General features: G+C 52.9%; 1 protein-coding gene across 2 annotated transcripts in view; it reads left to right on the top strand.

The window, feature by feature from the left end:
* The first annotated feature begins 282 nt into the window (after positions 1-282).
* Pdgfrb (platelet derived growth factor receptor beta) overlaps positions 283-17,565 on the top strand; it is a 39,906-nt gene continuing 22,623 nt past the window's right edge. For both annotated transcript variants that reach the window (XM_029471954.2, XM_021150828.3), the window contains exons 1-3: positions 283-689; positions 15,261-15,306; positions 16,327-16,647. In XM_029471954.2, coding sequence (XP_029327814.1) covers positions 15,267-15,306; positions 16,327-16,647 — 361 coding nt within the window. In that variant the 5' untranslated portion in view covers positions 283-689; positions 15,261-15,266. The remainder of the gene's footprint in view (positions 690-15,260; positions 15,307-16,326; positions 16,648-17,565) is intronic.

Here is a 17,565-nt window from a genome sequence, read left to right on the forward strand (position 1 = left end):
AAGTGACTCAGTGGCTGGCGTGGGCAGCGGAATTTCTAAACATCCTGAAAGAGCCGGTGAAGGGAGGGAGCAGAGGGAAAGGAGGAAGAAAAACAAGAAAGTTGGGGGAAAAGAAAGAGAAAAAAAAAAAAACCCTGAAATTGAAAACAGACACACGCGTCCACCCTCCCTGCTCCACCGCTCCCCCCACCTCCCCGCCTTCCCCAAGCTTGGCCAATCAGAATCGGCCCTGCAGCCTTTCCCCCAAAGTGTGTGGTGGTGGTGGTGGTGGGGCAGAGAAAGCCCACAGTGGTGTGAGCTCTGGGGCTGTCTGTGGCCACAGTCCCGGCTACCCTATCTGGGACCTAGGATTGCTCTGGGAGTAACTTTGAGAGAGGAGAACAGAGAGGAAACAGTCCAGAGCCAGAGCGGGTCCAGACCAGTCGTCAGTCTCCTGCCTGCCAGCTAGACCTAGGGCGGCCCCTCAGGCTGCTCCGCTCCTCCCAGAGGATGCTTTTGGAGTGAGGAGGGGCCAGGCTGCTTCTCACCCCTGAGCACCCTCTCCATTCCCCTGACTCTCTCAGGGCTTTCTGCAACCAGGTCAGCCCTTCTGCTGCTGTCCGTTTTTGGGTCCAGCAAAGTAACAGAAGACAGCGAGGTGGACTTCCTGGAGGGGGTGATAGCTCACATCAGAAGCCATCTGTAGTCCGGTAAGTCCAGGGAGAAGAAACCCCATCCCGTGTTTTGTCCCCCTGTTCTTAGCCCGTGCCTCTTTGTGCAGGAAAAAAAGAAAAAGAAAAAAGAAAGAAAAAGAAAAAAAATTATAACAAATTCAGATGGGAGAGGCAGGGACTCCCTTTGATAGCAGGGTTGTCCCTCCATCCTCCATGGGTGGCTCCTGCTCCCTCAATCCTGCTGCCTACCCAGTCTCTTCAGACACCCACGGAGCTTTCTGGGTGCCAACTGAACAGGACCTCCGAGGCACAGCAAAGTCTGTGGGGGATGGGGAGAGGTAGCAGGGGCAAGAGAGGAGAATCCAGAGGTAGCCAGCTGCTTTTGCAGAAGCCAGGACCTCAGGATCATAGCCCCTGTCCCTCGGACCTAGCCTAAGACTAAGTCTGGCCACAGGCCAGTCAATCTCCAGGCCGACTTTGGAGATCTTAAATAGATTTGCAAATTTTCCAGATTCCTGAGACATCCTTCCAAACCCCTAGCCGCTGCCTAGAAAACTCTGGGTCTCAAAGTTCTGGATGGAGGGAAGTTTACAAACCCGCCTATCGGTCATGTGTCTGGGGTGGGGTCTAGTTCCGGGCTGTCAGATCTGGGGGCTCCTCTGTGAGGAGGGATTGTAGCTGGTTTCCTTCTGTCACAGTCTGTTATTTTCCTATTTGTTCTCTCCTTTGGTGCTTGCTCACTCGCTCGCTTGCTCGCTCGCTCGGCTCCTTCTCCACCCTACCCTAAAATCTGAACTGAGTCTGATAACGCTTCCTCCCTCTTGCCCAGATCTCTCTGTTTCTCCCCAGCATCTATAGACTGGCAAGCCCCACCTCCTCACTACAGAAGGACCAAACCCAGCACTCTGAGTGTCCCCTGTGATGCTCACCTGCATCCAGGGGCATGGATGCTTCCTTTCTCTATGTTGATGTGACAGACACCTAACTGGAGCCACAGCCCAGTAGCAGGGCTGAGGTGACTGTAAGTTTCCTCTACCCCACAGCCCCAGACAGACCTGGGCCCTTGGTCCCAGCCTGCTTTCTTACTTCCAGATGGTCAGATTCCAGCATTTGTGAGAGGAATTTACACCACCCTGCCTGGAGGCATTTGCCCTCCCCTCATCCCCCTCGGAATGTTCTTCCTCATCACTTCCCTCTCCTGGGCCCTCCAACCACAGGCTCTTCCAGGCAGCCCTCCCTGGTTCCTCCCATCTTGTCTAGCACCCTTCCACTGGCCTCCACTCGACCTCTCTGCCGCTGTTTGCACAGCACAGCTCTGTGCTGGCCCTGCTCCCCGCTATCCCGGATCCAGCTCTGGGTTGTCAGTGGGAGTGCGGTGTCCAGGAGGAAGGATTCACTGAAGCCTCCAACCAATCTTTGTAAAGTGATCAGTCCTCCCCAGTCTCCAGGGAATGAGCAATCGTGGTGTCACTGTCACAGTGAGCCTGTTGCACGTCCACTTTGTATTCCTTACAGCGAGGCTTCGGAGCCAGTTTTGTTACCCCTGTTTATGGAAAAGGAAACAAAGGCTCTAGGCTCACACAGCAGAGCTAGTGTTCAGGCCGAGGTGCAAGTAAACCCAAGGCTGTGTCCCTATGCCCTGGTACTGCAGCATCAGGCCGGTTTCCCTCCTCCTTCTCCTGCAGGACTTCCTCCTGGCTTCTGTCATCCCCAGCAGAAAGTGTAGCATCAGGCCTAGATGCTTCAAGACCCCCCCCCCCCATGTCTGGTCCTGAGCAAGGAGGGAGGCTGTCTGGCAGGCTCACACACATTTGCATGGCAGAGTGGTGTTATCAGCAGCCCTCTTTCCTCCGTGGGAAAAAAAAGCTGGACTTGTAATTGCTAGCAGATGTTGGGAGGCTGTGGAAAGCCCAGGGGATTCAAAGTCAAAAGCCCATTCTTACATAAGCACCCTGGGGCTAGCCTAGCATCTCTGGGCTACTCCATACCTAGGCTTTGGGAGCACACTGATCAACAGCAGGTGTTAACTGTTTGTTTAGAGACAGGGTCTCTTTAGGAAGTCCCTACTCTTGACTGTACTGCCGCTCACTATTACAGACCAGATTGGCCTCAAATGCACAGAAATCTGCCTGCCTCTGCCTCCTGAGTGCTGGGACCAATGGTGTGTGTTACTATGCCCAGTCATGTGTTAATTTTTGATGTGGGCTGAGTGTGTTGCCTCTCTGTGAACAGTGTGACAGTTTGTGGGCTTAGCAAGATACAAGATGTTAGCCTGATTACTGCAAGCTGTGGCCACAGCTGAGGACAGCCAACACTCTCCACTTCCTGTGCATCAGCATCCAGATAGGAAAATGGTCTATAGCCCTAGAAACCTCTGACTGTGGAAGGGACCTAGACACTCGGTACCTGTATACAGGCTGGGTTTGAGACTAGCTGCCATCAGGCTGTGAGAGGGAACCTGGTTCCAAACCAGCTGCCCTCATGCTGGAAGGGGGAATCTGGCTTTTGTTCTAGGTAGGCCGCTTGGTGTGGTGGAGAGGAAAGAAAGAGAAGCCACCAGATATTCCAGAAAGACAGTTCTGGATCCTGGCAGTGGGGTCCTTGGAATGGGACTTTTTTTCCATAGTCAGCTTACCCTGGAAGCAATTAGGTAGGAGAAAGGAGTCCGTTGCCCCCCAGAGGCCCTCTGTGGCCCCTCTGCTAGTATGGGCAGAGCCAATGTGGAACAGTTGTTAGGTGTGCTTTAACCTTGTTTGTGCCTTGAAGAAACCTTGAAGTTCTCTCGTTGGTCCTCAGTGCTTGGCATTCAGAGAGCTCGCACACATTTGCTAGGCTGACTAAATCTTGCAATCTTAAGGAGTACATACAAATCCTCCCCATTTTACAGATGAGGAAGTACCTGAGGAGGCTTAATCAGTTGCTCAGAGTCTCGCAGATAGATAGTCCCCAGATAGGGTCTGGACTTAGCATTTGGGTGTTTCTGGCTTCAGAGTCTCATGAGGAAAGGCTGGGTGGGGTCCGGGACCCAGTATAAACTCCAAGGGCCTTGCCCCATCTGTCCACAGCATTCCAGAGAGGGGCTCCAATCCCAGAAGGCCATGTGACAGCCGTGGGCCTCCGTTCTCTCTCAGTCGAACAAAGAGGTTGACCCCGATGATCACTGAGCTCCGTGCCACCACAGAACAATTCCAGGATTCCAAACCCTGCCAGCCCAGACTGGCAGTGGCACAAGCCCTGCTGTGTACTCAGGGATCATGCATATTTAACTTTACAATGAAAGGTTTTTTTTTTTTTTTCTTCTTCTTCTTCTTCTTCTTACCCTTTCTCTACACATTGCAGAAAGAGGTCTGGATCAATGGCTGCTAATGGAAAACCTTAACCTGCAATAAGGAGGAGAACTTTCTAACCTGGAGAGGCTCCTTTAATGCACGCGGTTTCCCGTCCCAGGGCGTGTTCCTGCCAGCTTCATGCCTATTTCCCTAAGAGCAAGGAGGGCTGTGTGAGAATGACCTGTAGATCCTATCCAGGGCTGAGCTTTGATTGGAAGAGGAAGCAGGCTTTTGGTCCAAAACAAAGAGGGGCACAAACAGGAGTGGCATCTTTGGACCCCCAGGGAGCCACCCCTATGAGAACAATACAGAATTCACACACTTGCCACTGGCACAGAAACGCTCTAGGTATCCTTCCCCCACAAGGCGTAGGGTCTGAGACTCAGAGAATGGCTTCCTGGCCACCCAGACCTGGCCCCAAGGCTCTTCTTCCCCCAAGCACTCTCTTAGGGGCACAGATAATGCTTAGTCTGATGGAGGTGGGAGAAAATCAAAGTATGTCTGTGTACAGCTTTAATCACATTAATACCCTCGCTCCTTCGGCCTCGGCGTATGCCTGTTTGATGTCTTGATACTTGGCGCTTTCATCTGCTGGATGTTCTAGCTTCTCCATTCTGTGATGGGCAGACAGCACCGTCCCTGGGGAAGGTCAGAGGCTCAAGAATTGTCCGAATGTCAGAGATGAAAAGGTTTGCAGGTCTCATTTGGTTTGATTTCCCTATGGTATGGGGGTGGATCCAAGGTCATAAATAAAAGACAGGATGAATCTCAAGCCAGGCAGATCACAGGTAATGGGAGCAGGCATGTGTCCATACCACCACCCAAAAGACACAGAGGGGTCCCTGATTCACCTGCTGTTTAGGGACCAGCCTTCATGCCTCTCTGGGAGATAAAGCTACAGGACAATTTTTTGCAGGAGAAGAACAAAGCTCACCCCCACTCCAAACCTCTCCGTGCTCCAGGGTTTCAGGTATCGGAGGTTGGTTTTGCCTTCGTAGCCAAGGATGACCTTGAACTTTCCAATCCTCCTGCCTCTGCCTCCTAAGTGCTAGGTTGATAAGTGTGTCCCCCAATGCCCAGTTTTCTATAGTGCTGGGGACCAAGCTTTCTTGCAGAGCAAGCACTCTGCTGACTTGGGCACAACCCAAAGAGCCTGCTTGAAGGATGGGACTCCCTGGTGTGGTTTTCTGGATCGTAGAACTCCCAGACCCACTCCTTCTCCGTTCTGACCATAGGCTTCTCTTCTGTGAAGAAGGGAAGAGGAGGGGAAAGATAAATGGCTCTAGCAGCCCACCTGGCTCTGCTTCTAGCACTGAAAGCCCTTTCTGGGTGCCATGGTGGCAGACTCCTTTTCTAGACAGGGTCTTATGTAGCTTAGGCTTACCTTGAACTTGATACTCAGATGAAGTTCACCTTGAACTTCTGACCTTTCTCCTTCCATCTCCTGTGTGGAGGAGGGGCAGGCACACACCACCACTCTGAATTGATGCGGAGCGGGGGATCGACCCGGAGTTGCTCACAGGCTAGGCTAACACTCTCCCAACTGACCCACATACCCTATTCCTCCTGCTAGGCTTTGTGAGGCCGTTGGTCACGTTTTGTTGGGGACATTATTACTTTTCTTTCCTGGCAAGTGGGTTCCCAAGAGCTGTAGTCCCACAAGCTCCTCTGCTTTCCTGAGGCTGAGCTTAAATGGTACAGAGGCAGCAGGGAAGTTCAGACCGCTCCAGAGGGAGGCCAGCCTGGTCTACAGAGTAAGCTACAGAACAACCAGAACTACATAGAGAAACCTTGTCTCAGAAGAGAAGGAGGAGGAGGGGGAGGAGGAGGAGGAGGAAGGGGGAAGAAGGAGGAGGAGAAGAAGAAAAGGAGGAGGGGGGGGAAAGAAGGAGGAGGAGGAAGAGGAAGAGGAGGAGGAGGAGAAGGGGAGAAGGAGAAGGAGAAGGAGAAGAAGAAGGAGAAGAAGAAGAAGAAGAAGAAGAAGAAGAAGAAGAAGAAGAAGAAGAAGAAGAAGAAGAAGAAGAAGGAGAGACAAAACAAAGCACCTCCCCTTCTCACTTTATAACTGCCCCACATAATATATACCTGCTGCTGCTGGGGGCTTCTGGCGGGGTTTGGAACAACTTCCTTCTGTAAACAGGACTCTGACTCTGTCCCTGTGCCAGCTCACAACCTCCCATGAAATACCTGCTCATTCCACTCTCCTATGTGCCCCACCCCCACCCAGGTTTGCCATTATGGCACTCTCACCTCCAGTAGCCAGCCATCTGTCATCACTGTTAAACCCCTGAAAAAAATGATTCATTGCTATATCCAAGGCAAAGGTCAAATCCTCACCCAGTGCCCCAAGCCATTCCCAAAGGCTTGCCCTCCTTCCCTGCCTGTCACCCATAACTTGGCTGATAAACCTCAGTTCTAGTCTAACAGACCTGTCGCTGCCTTTCACCCCACATGCCCTCCCACTTCCCAAAGGTCGCTCACACAGAATGCTGTGCCATGGCTTGCCCTGGCATCATTCGTCATAGAACCCAACTAAACCCCAGAAGCCAAGCCTCACAGAATCACAGCAGCTACCATTTACTGATCAGGGAACGACGCCACAGGCTCCTCATCTCCTCTAACCGCCATAGCAACTGCAGAAGGCTCTCATGGCACTCTTCCGGAAACATAGGCACAAGCTAACCTCAGAGCTGCCACAGCGAGGCCAGGTAGGAGAACTGAGATTTGGTGTGGACAAAGTGGCTTTATGATGGAAAAGCTCTCCCAACCTGCTTGAGCTCCCATGCCATTTCCCTATCCTGGGTGGCATCAGGGACAGCCTACTGACTTCAGGATACCATACGTCTGTCTATTCTGCTCCCAACAGCTGCCTGTCTTGTCACCAAGAGGAAAAGAGTCACCCTTGTCTGCCCAACCCAGTCCCCACCCTAGAAAATACTGTCACTGGGTGATAGCTGAGGATGAGGCCTGAGGAAGAGAAGGGGTCACTTTGCATAGCCAATCCATCCCATGCTGTATAAGCGACGACAAAGAAGGGATCACTGACTACAGACAGGCTCAGTCTTACATTGGGAATTTGGAGAGATACAAAATAACCATTAGGTTTGTTCTGTGGTTTGTGGAAAATCAAATTGAGGGCTAGAGGAGGCTTAGGTGATAGCCACAGACTGGGAGACATCTATCAGGTTTAGCTTATCCTTAGGTTGTCCACTCTGTGGGTGGCTGAGGACACTTCTCACTGAGCCTCAGAGTAGCACAGGGGAGTGGAGCTGTGGCAACCTCATACTGTCGGTGGCTCCCACTAACCAAGGAGCCCTGGCAGCTCCCACTTCCCAAGGAGCCCTTCTCTGGACCTTCCCAAGCCATCTCCTGTATTACTGACTTCTTTTCCCTGACCACACTAGTCTACCAGGTCTCAGCTGTTCATTCAAGACAGGCTGAGTGAGTGGGTTCTCCTGTGGGCAGAGAGGGATAGAGAAGGTGGTCTCTGACTTTGTATGGGGGTACGAGGTCCTCCTCCAAGTATCTGCTTGCATGAACTTCATTCACAGCCTCAGTGTAAAGGCCTGGTTTACAGCCTGTTTTAAGGCCCGGAGAAGGAACCATGAAGAAGGCGAGTTAACAGAGGGAGAACCGGAGGGTGAAGCAGGAAGGGATAGGGAAGAGATGCTGAGAACGTACGGGAGAGGAGAAGGAAACGTGAACACACTTTCCTTCCCAATTCACTGCCCAGGAGGGCTCTGAGGGGAATCTCAATGCTCTATAATTGGCACGGATTCGTGTCGGGGTTTCTTCGTAGCCAGCAGCTCCTGCCTGGTCTGTGGGCTATGGGCTGGTGGGGGAAGGCCGTGTGCTGGTCTTCCAGGCTTGGGTTTCGAGGTCTGCTTGCCCCCTGCCCACTTGGCTCTGGGAACACATTCCCCATGAGCTTCCCCCCCCTCCAACACCCCCCCTGCCCCCAGCCCACGGCTGATCCCGATGGTAGCAGCCAGGGAAACAGAAGGTTTGCTTGTTTGCGCCTGCTGCACTCATCCCAGCCCCAGCCTGGGACCCCTCTCAGGGGCTCCTTTGGCTGCCAGGGCCTGGTGCTCTCAGTTGCCATGGTACTAGATGAGGCTGGGGGTGGGGGTGGGGTAGGCAGGGAGGGCAGCTGAGGGAGGTGGAGGCTAGAACTCTGTAGCTTCCCAGGCTCCGGCCTGCTGTGGGTATTCTAGGGTTGCTGGAGCCATAGAGGCAGGCCAGAGGCAGAGCTGGCAACACACTGAGCCAGACTCCCTAGATGCTCTATCTCAATGGCCCTAGTGACAAGACTAAACAGGTTTTTCTCTGAAAGGATTTCCTTCTGTTTTTTTGGATAGAACCTTACTATACAGTCTTGGCCGGCCTAGAACTTCGAAGGTTGAAGCTGACCTTGGACTCATAGAGAGCTTCCTGCCTCTGCTTCCTGAGTGCTGGGATTAAATGTGTATACCAGCCACCATACCCAGGCTATGGGTCCTTCTCTTAATACCCTACGGATGCTCAGATTCTATGGTGACGTCTCAAAGGGGCTCTGACTCCTGTCTCACTTTGTCTTTTGAATTGCTTCATGACCAGCAGGGGCAGGTCCCCCTGTGCACTGCCCTCAGTTGTGCTGCGTGGATACCGTGTGTGGATACAGCTGTTGTGTGGATAAAATGAAATCTGTGGGCCACTTCATTAAACAGAATGTCTGGCCCCACATTAGTTGGGGCTTTCATTTGTCTTCAGATTGGAACAGTGGGTGGGAAGAAAGGTTCAGAGGCTGTGGAGAGGTTGGTGCAGAGTAAGACAGATTGTACTCCCCATAGTAAAACCACTGTGGTGGGCTGCTCTCTGAGGACCCTGAGCTGTCTAGGTAGAAAGGGCCATGGAGGCATTGGTAAGATTCCTGTCTCAGGCTGTGTGCAATTGCAGAGAAGGTGGGGAATAAGGCATGTGTGACCCCTACCGGCCCTAAGATTGTAGCATGTATGACTGTCAATGTCTTTGTCTTTGGCCTAGCTCAAAAGAGAGTGTGAAGAACAGAATAGGAATAAACAAGCAGCAGTCATGTGACTGGCGTGCAGTTGGTGCTGCATGGGCTTCTACTGTCTGTTCTGTAGGCATGTTCAGTGGATATGAGAAGGCTGGTAGATAGAAGCAGGGACCAACCTGTTAGTCCTGCAGGAGAGGCAGAGAGTGAGTGAGTGGGTGTTGGGTCTGCGTGTTAGAGAGGCTTGGGGACAGCCTACCAAGGATTTCGCACTGTAACCTTCGCTGGGCAAATGATGTGTGTCCTTTCTAGACCTCAGTTTCCTCATCTGTGAAGTGGGAATGCAGCAAGGTGTGGTGGATTGGACCGAGAACCTGACACGCTCACTTTCGGGAGAGCCTGGACCAGGTGGCAGGCAAGGTCTTAAATAGGCCTTCTGTGACTGTGCAAGGGGTTCTGAGCCCAGAGGGGATGGCCCAAGGTAGAGCTGCTACCATGTTGGAACTCCCCAAGGCCATCTAAGTCCCCATTTCTTCTGAAATAACTAACAAGGGACGCCTCGAGTAAGCCCTGGAGACTGGAAGCCAGGGGTCCCAGGGCATCTGCAGAGCCAGGCTGTATGGCCTGAAACGAAGCCGTGGGGGCTGAGCCTGAGGCCAGCAAGGCGCCTGAGGCAGGGGGCAGGAAGTGCTTGCTCTGCAGGCGCCTGGGCTGTGGGCAGAGGCATGGTTGGATATCCCATCCTCCTCTCTGACCTCCTTCCCAGGCTTGGTTCCCAGCATGCGTGGGGACCCAGGTCCCCTCCCTGGGGCCCCTAGTGCTGTCAGGCACACACTGAGACTTTCCCACAGGCTGTTAGAATGTCATTCAACCCCCAGCACACACACTCTGTGGGGGCTGGGGTGGGGGTTTGCCGGGGCGGGGGGATCGGTTTGTTCTTTATCTGCCTGGTTCCTTTCCAGACAGATGTTTCGTTTTATTTTGGACTTCCAGAAAATAGGGGCTGTTTCTTTTCCATTTTTTTTTTGTCCCCTGGGGAGGCCTCCTGGGAAGAGGAGCACAGATTGAGTGTAGTTCCCTGGGGAGCAGAAAGGATGGTGACCTCCGTCCTGACGATGGTCCCTATAGCCACTGTGGCTCCTAAGCGGCCTGTGCCTGAGGGCCACAGAGAGAGATGTGGAGAGGTCAGGGGGATAACAGGATCAGATGGGAGCTTCAGAGAGAGGGAGTGAGGACAGAGGGGACAAGGGAAACTAAGTAGGGAGGCAAGGGACATAGAGATGCTCCTGAGACCCCTGGGGGGATTCACTATGGAGTGACAGCATGCTGGGACTTCTCCAGTAAAATGTGCCCTAGGGTAGAGGGATGGGTCGTTTCCTTCCCAGGTTTCTCAACCCACTTATAACTGTACCCTCACACTCCAGACCCTCCGCTGGCTCCGAGGATTAGGGTGGAGCGGGGCAGCTTCCTAACTGGTACTATAAGGTCAGCTGGCTCCGGGAAGGCTAGAAGTGCCAAATTCTGTCAGGTCCAGGCCAAGACTATTGTCACTTGCTCACTGTCCAGCTGCTAGCGGAGGATTTTGTCCCTGGCTGCAGATTCCTCTTACCCTCGCTCCCTCCCCCCCACTTTCTCCCCCCTCAACGCCCAGTCTAGAACTGGCTGACTCTTCTGAGCTGAGTCATGGCATCCCAGTCTGGGTTGAGGAGACTCACCCCCACCCTCACCCCTAACCCAGCATTCCAAGCCCACGGGGCAAGGGTCCCGAGAGCTGTAATGTCAGTCTGGAGAGTTTTCCCACTCTCTTGTCCTGGGCTGTAAAATGGGACGACTGAGAGGGGATAACCAGGTTTGCTTCCATCTGTCTGGGGGCTGTGAAGAAGCCTTGATTTGGAACATAGGACAAAGCCAGGAAGCAAGTTTGTGTCCACTTTTGTCAGTGATCTTTTTAGCAGGTCACACCTCTGAATCTCTGTCACGGGTCTCCCCCTGTCTGGGTCAGGTTAAGGAAAGTGATTCTTCTGTGGGGAGACAGAGCTTGATGTAGCTGGACCCTAGACAGTGAGCAGGCGCTGGGAGTGGGACTCAGGTAGGCAGGTGAGCTCCAATGGCCCATAGCCCACTTGAGCCCATCCTGCTGAGAGTCAGTGGGACTTCTCATTTCCCTGGCCCAATTCTTAGCTTCCCCATCTGTACAGTGAGCCTCAGAAAAGGATAGGTAGATGTTTCCTGGCCATAGGGCACTGGCATCCCAAGATTCTGACCTTGTGACCCCAGGATTGGGCCTCCCACTTGGGTATCTTGTTTATTCAGAACTTGGTGGGACTGAAGCTGGCCGACTCCACCAAATGCCCCTTTGAACGGCAGCTGGCTTTCTGCTCTTCCATCCCATCGCATTTCTGTTCGATCTGACCTCTGCCCCCACTCAGTGCCAACAAAACCCTCCACATTTGAAACCAACTCTGCGGCCACCCTTAAGCCCGAGTATTGTCTCATTCTCATCTTAGAACATGGTTTTGTGCCCCTGTCATAGGCACTCCCAGACTCCGTACCTCTGGGACCTGCCTCTTGGGTCCTTCTAACATGCAGTCACCAAGTTCTGCTGACCCTCAGGGACATTCATCTCAAAGCCATCTGTCTCAATCAGTCCCCACCCACTGCCCTCTGCCCAACCACACACTGTATCAAGGGAAGCCAGCAGGGGGTGGCAGGCGGTGGGCAGGCACGCTGCCTCGGTTCAGCCTCTTGTCTGGTCTGCATTTCTTGGCAATTTCCCAAAAGCAGTTTCTGTCTTTGTTCTCTTACCTACAAAATGGGAATAATCCTTCTATGAGTTGTCAGAGGATCCAGTGAGACTGAACATGCCAAGTACTGTACAGCAAGAGAGGCTTGGGGCTCCTTTATGCTGGTTCACAGATACGTGGGCAGAGGGCGGCTGTGATTTTGTGTACACATGGTCTGTATATGTCCTATGTTGGGGGCGGGGGGGGGTTACATGAGTGACTGATATACACAAGGGCATTTCTGATGGACACCTGGTAAAGCTTCCAAGCATCCGTCCGTGCAGTGTGCACGTGCACTGGGCACTGAGGGGGCTGTGTGCACGTGTGTCTGGTGTGGTGATGTGGGCACCCACATGGTTCGTGCCTGCGTGACGGCTGGGCACACACCCGAAGAGCTACACATGTGTGCAGAAGAACGAGAGAGAGAGAGAGAGAGAGAGAGAGAGAGAGAGAGAGAGAGAGAGAGAGAGAGAGCGCGTAGGCAGCATCTGGGCTGTGTGCATGTGTTCGCCGTATGCAGGACTCCTTTTGGCAGCAGTGCAGGCCCCGCTCCCCCAACCCCCCCTTCCCAGGCTGCTTGTGTCGTGGGAGCCTCAGGACCCCGAGGGAGGAAAGCTGATGCTGGCGGATGTGGCCAAGATGGGTTAGATTTATTTAGATTAAGATGGTGGGAAAGGAGTGGGAAACTCCGAGTGCTTGCGACAAGCGGGAAGGATGGCCTGAGCCTCTGAGGATGACTTGTCCCCCTGGGGCTCGCTCCTGTTCCCTAAGGGGTATCTCACAGCTGTTGTGAGAAGCTGAGCAAACCCCCATCTCTGAACCTGGCCTGAAGAGGACAGCACTGAGGTCTTCCTGACCACAGCAAGGCAGTGAGTGGTATTTGGGGATTTTTTTTTTACCCACTCTGATGAGTCCTCGATCTGTAGCTTGCTGTCCATGCCTCCGTCTAGACCCCAAGTTCATTTGATGGGATGTCACCTGAAAAGTCATCTAACTCCCAGCGGTGTAGAGAAAGGAATTTTTGGCCATTTAGACCATGTGTCCGAATCTACATCCTGGATCAGTGAGATAAGATGGGTCATGGATTCCCAGGTACTGTGAGCTTAAGCATGTCATCTGCATTCCTGACCAGCCATTTCTTCTTCGGGATGCCCCACTGAGAATAATGGTGGCCGGAACTTTCTCTGGAACTTTCTCTTTGAAAAGTCAAACAGGTAAAACTTTTGAATAGTGACAGCTCTTTAAGATCACAGAGCTGGGGCCTTTAATCTCAGCTCTTGGGAGGCAGAGAGGCAGGCAGATCTCTGAATTGGAGGTCAACCTGGTCTACAGAGTGAGTTCTGGGATAGCCAGGGCTACACAGAGAAATCCTGTCTCAAAATCAAAAGAAAACAGCAAAACACCAAAAAAACACCCAACCCCAAAAAACCCAAAAACAAATAAACAAAAAGAGGCTCATCACAACCTGGAATGAATATGCAAACGAGTCCCAGGCTATCAGGAGATCAGGTCATTGTCACAGTGTGTCAAGGGCCTGGTGAGGGGAGCTGTTCTTATTTCAGAGAGAATCAGACTGGCATCTTTGACTTGCAGTGTCCCTTAGCTCATGTGCTTTGTCTGTCCTCCCGACAGCTGGACTCCACTTTGTGTCTATGTGACCTGATCACAATGCTAAGCCTCTTTGGGTCTCTACTTCACATTTAAGACTCCTTCTCAACTTGGAGTCCTTACTTGCTACCCCAGCCTTATTCCTTGCCGGAGAGGTCCTGAGAAGGGAAGATGGAGTGCGACAAAGCAGAAGGGTAGGGGAACTGCATGCCATGAGGTTCCAGCCTACAGGGTCAACACAGCCTACCAGAGTCAGGCCAGCCTCCTTACAGTGACCTCCCATCCCCTGACCAGCAGGCCAAATTCCTCCTTTAGAATAATAAACAGTGTGGCCAGCCAGGGAGGCTGGGAGGGGAGGGGAGGAAGGCTGAGATGAGCCCTCCCCCATCCTGGGCTGCTAATGATTTTCTTTGGCCCACATCTCTGGCAGGAAGTGGGGAGCCAGAGGGGCACCCACCAAGGGGAAGATGGCCTCTGTGGAGCCTGTTGGCTCTGCACCCAAATGCCGTCTGGTCTGTGCAGCTCCAGGATGCCTGGTGTCCAGCTGGAGGGTCGGCACCAGAGGGTTGTGATGGGGGAGGACTGAGATTGGGGCATCAGGAAGGGACATTCTAAGAGGAGAAACTCAGGGCCAGAGGGGGCCTAGGGCAGGCTGTCTGAGGATGGGTTAAAGAAGGAAAAGCAGGTTTGTGCAGGTTGCTTCTTAGGGTCTTGAACAGAGCTGGGTACCACCTTGTTCGTGTCTCATGCACCATGCGTGACTACAGTCCTTATGGATGGTGCATTCATTAGCTCCTCTCTGGCTGGAGGCTCTGCCCATAGACTCGGCCCAGGCCATGGAGCTCATGAAACCCCGCTCCTCAGCCTTGCATAGCAAACTAGAAAGAACAACGTGATGGAGCACAGCGGAGACAAACTGGTCCAGGCTGGGCAGCCTTACAGTCTCAGGATTCTCCTTGTTGCCTGTCACATGACTGCTTCCTATGTTTCTTGATCTGTGACTCTGACCATACCCGGCTATTGGCAATTATCTGGAATCTGAGGAAGATTGAGAGGCTGTTGAGAGGAAGGACGGACGAATCAAAGACTCACACGATACAATGTGCCCTGTTCCCAAGACTCCTCTCTTTCTCTCTCTCTCTCTCTCTCTCTCTCTCTCTCTCTCTCTCTCTCTGTCTTTCTCTGTTCTCACTATTCAGCTGTCTCCCTCTTGAACAGGCTCTGTTGGGAACCTTGGGGAAACGTCTTTGTTCCTCAGTTTCCCCATATAGACACGGAAGGTGGAGGTGGAAAGTTTGGCCTCCAAGGGCCTTCAAAGCTTGATGAATTAGATGGGGCTAAGAACCTGGCTCCTCTCTCCTGGGCCTCCTTTGCAGCTCTGTGCTGAGTGGGGGGGGGGGTCCAGCCCACTCCCACATTCCACAGTCCTGACCCCCGCCCCCTCCCCACTTCCCTTCCCACAGACATCCCATTTCCTGTTGTGCTTGTGGAGGGAGCTGTGGGAGCTCTCCAGGCTCTGGCTCGCCCCCCTCCTACTCCTCCAGGCCTTTCATCACACTTTCCCAAATATTTGTCCTGGCAGATAAGTGCCTGGTATTGGAACTGTCACCGGGAAGACGGGGCTGTCAGAGCTGGCTGGCCCCCAATCTAGCCCAATTCCCCCACCTCCATTGTCACATACAGGGAAACTAAGCCTCATAGGCAAAAGACTCAACCAAGGTCATGTAAGATGTGGAAGCAGAGAGGAGAGTGTTTGGGGACCCGGATGCCTTCACAGCCTTGAGATAGGAGGTTGGATGCCCAGGCAGAGTGGACCCTACAGGAGCCAGGTCTAAGGTGGGCCCTGGCACTGCCTTTGCCCACACTGGACTCTGATCCCTGTTTTACTCTGCAGGACACCATGGGACTTTCAGGAGTGATGCCAGCTTCAGTCCTCAGAGGTAAGTAAGCTGGGGACAAGGGTGAGGGCCCCAAGGATGCCCCTAGGGAGGGAGCTGGCAGTGGTGATGCTTGGTAGGCACCATGACCTGAGAGTCTGGAAGCTCCACAGGGCTCTTGAGCCCCAGTTTTCCTGGATTGGGAGGTGGTCTGTGGAGGCCTCTTTCATCTGCTCACCTATTAGCTTTTCTTTACATCCACTCAGTGGATCCCTCCTTGCCCAGAACCAACAGCTCAAGTTCCTTGCTTATCCTCCTGCATCCAGAGCTCCCTCTGAGACACCCCAGCCTCCCCTACCCCTCTTCAGTCCAGCTGGATACCTGCCTTCAGTTTTCCAAGGTCTGAGCAAATGCCGAGCATCATCAGTGATAAGGCAGTGGCCTGCCCTACTGACCACTGTTTGATGGCCCTGCCGACTGGCTGCATCTGTCCTAACTTTCATCACTAGAGAACATGAGGGTCTGGTGAACAGTAGTGACCATAGCAGCTTCTCCCAATCCTTCCAGAAGGGGCTTGGAAGAGGCACCAATCATTTGACGCATACACATCTTAACCCTCCCCAGCCCCTGTCCTTCAAGCCCCCAGGGGCCTCAGCATCTCAATGGCCCTAAGTCTACCCCAACTCTAAGCTATGTGAGAACCCCTTTCCTATGGTATGGTCACCTGTGAGCTCTCCAGGAACCTAAGCAGCTACAGAGAAGAGGACCAGGGAGTGACCCGGAAGGCAATGCAGGAACTGGAGGTCCGGGAATTGCTTCCACAGGATTTCCTGCCTCTTTCTCCTGCGTGCTGCCTGCACATAGCATAGCTGAAGGGTTTGGAGGCTGGAGTCCAAAGAGGCAGAGACCTAGGACAGGAGCCCTTGAGGGCATGACAGTGGTCAAACAAGCAGCTTGCATTGAATGGGAGGATGTATTCTTTAAGGTCTTGGAAGTTAGTCAGACAGGCCTCCCAGACAACTCAGGGGGAGGGGTTAAGGTCTCCTTGCCCTGACCATGACGTGTGACTCTTTCTGCTCAAAGGCCAGTTGTTGCTGTCCCTGTTATGGCTCCTGGGACCACAGACCTCCCGGGGCCTAGTCATCACGCCCCCTGGGCCAGAGTTTGTCCTCAACATCTCCAGCACCTTTGTTCTGACCTGCTCGAGTTCAGCTCCGGTGATGTGGGAACAGATGTCCCAGGTGCCCTGGCAAGAAGCAGCCATGAATCAGGACGGCACCTTCTCCAGTGTGCTGACACTGACCAATGTCACTGGGGGAGACACTGGGGAATACTTTTGTGTCTACAACAACTCGCTAGGGCCGGAGCTCAATGAGAGGAAGCGTATCTATATCTTCGTGCCAGGTAAGGACACTAGCCTGTGTGCCTATGCCTTTACCCTCATCTCTACAGCACATAGCACAAAAGGAAACTTGAAGAGTACCTCAGGGCTCTGTGAGATGCAGCCTTGTGACACAGGCAAAGAGCAGCATCCAGCCTGACTCAGTCCAGGAGCATGCTCTTTCCACTGGTTGTCTGCTCGCTCCCAGCCCTCTCTGATCTCGCCTTCCAAGAATTCTGCATTCTCCGTTGGTTTCACCCTGTTCATTTTGGCTCCCGTATCCCACTGCCCCGTTCTTTGAGCCCTAGGTAGCTTATGACCTCTTTACTCCTCGTTCCAACTCCAGCCCTGTCAGCATCGAATGAAGAACAGGAAATGACCAGTGAGAACGTCTTCTTCAGTCTCGCTGTGCTCCTAGAACAGGAGATCCAAGAGTATTTGTAAAGGACAGAATTGACCAGCACACTGTTCTGGTGTGGCAAGAGCCAGCATCTAGCAAGGGCCCCCTCAAGATCTAGGGACCAGCATCTGGCAAGAATATCTTCTTTATTTTTTCTTCTCTTCTCTCTTCCTCGTCCCCCCACCTTGGTCTCACACGTAGCCTTGGCTGGTATGGAGCTCACTGTGTAATCCAGTTGGCTTCAAACTTATAGAAATCCATCTGCCTCTGCTTCCTGAGTGCTGGGATTAAAGGCAGGTGCTGTCGCACTGGGCATCTTTCCCTTAATTTTTGAGGCAATGTCTAGTTGTTATATAGCCAGCGATGACCTTGAACCTCTGACCCTCTTACCTCCACCACCTGAGTGCACTGTGGAACCTCTTTCATGAATGCTAGGCAGGCCATCTACCCACTGAGCTACATCTCTAGCTGCAGCAAAAGCCTTGCTCCCTTATATCATGGAAAAGACTGAAGGGCAAGAAGAGAAGAAGAGGCTCAACTT

This window comes from Mus caroli, unplaced genomic scaffold (assembly GCF_978045245.1).
Source record: "Mus caroli unplaced genomic scaffold, Mus_caroli_1 scaffold_19, whole genome shotgun sequence".
Lineage (NCBI taxonomy): Eukaryota > Metazoa > Chordata > Mammalia > Rodentia > Muridae > Mus > Mus caroli.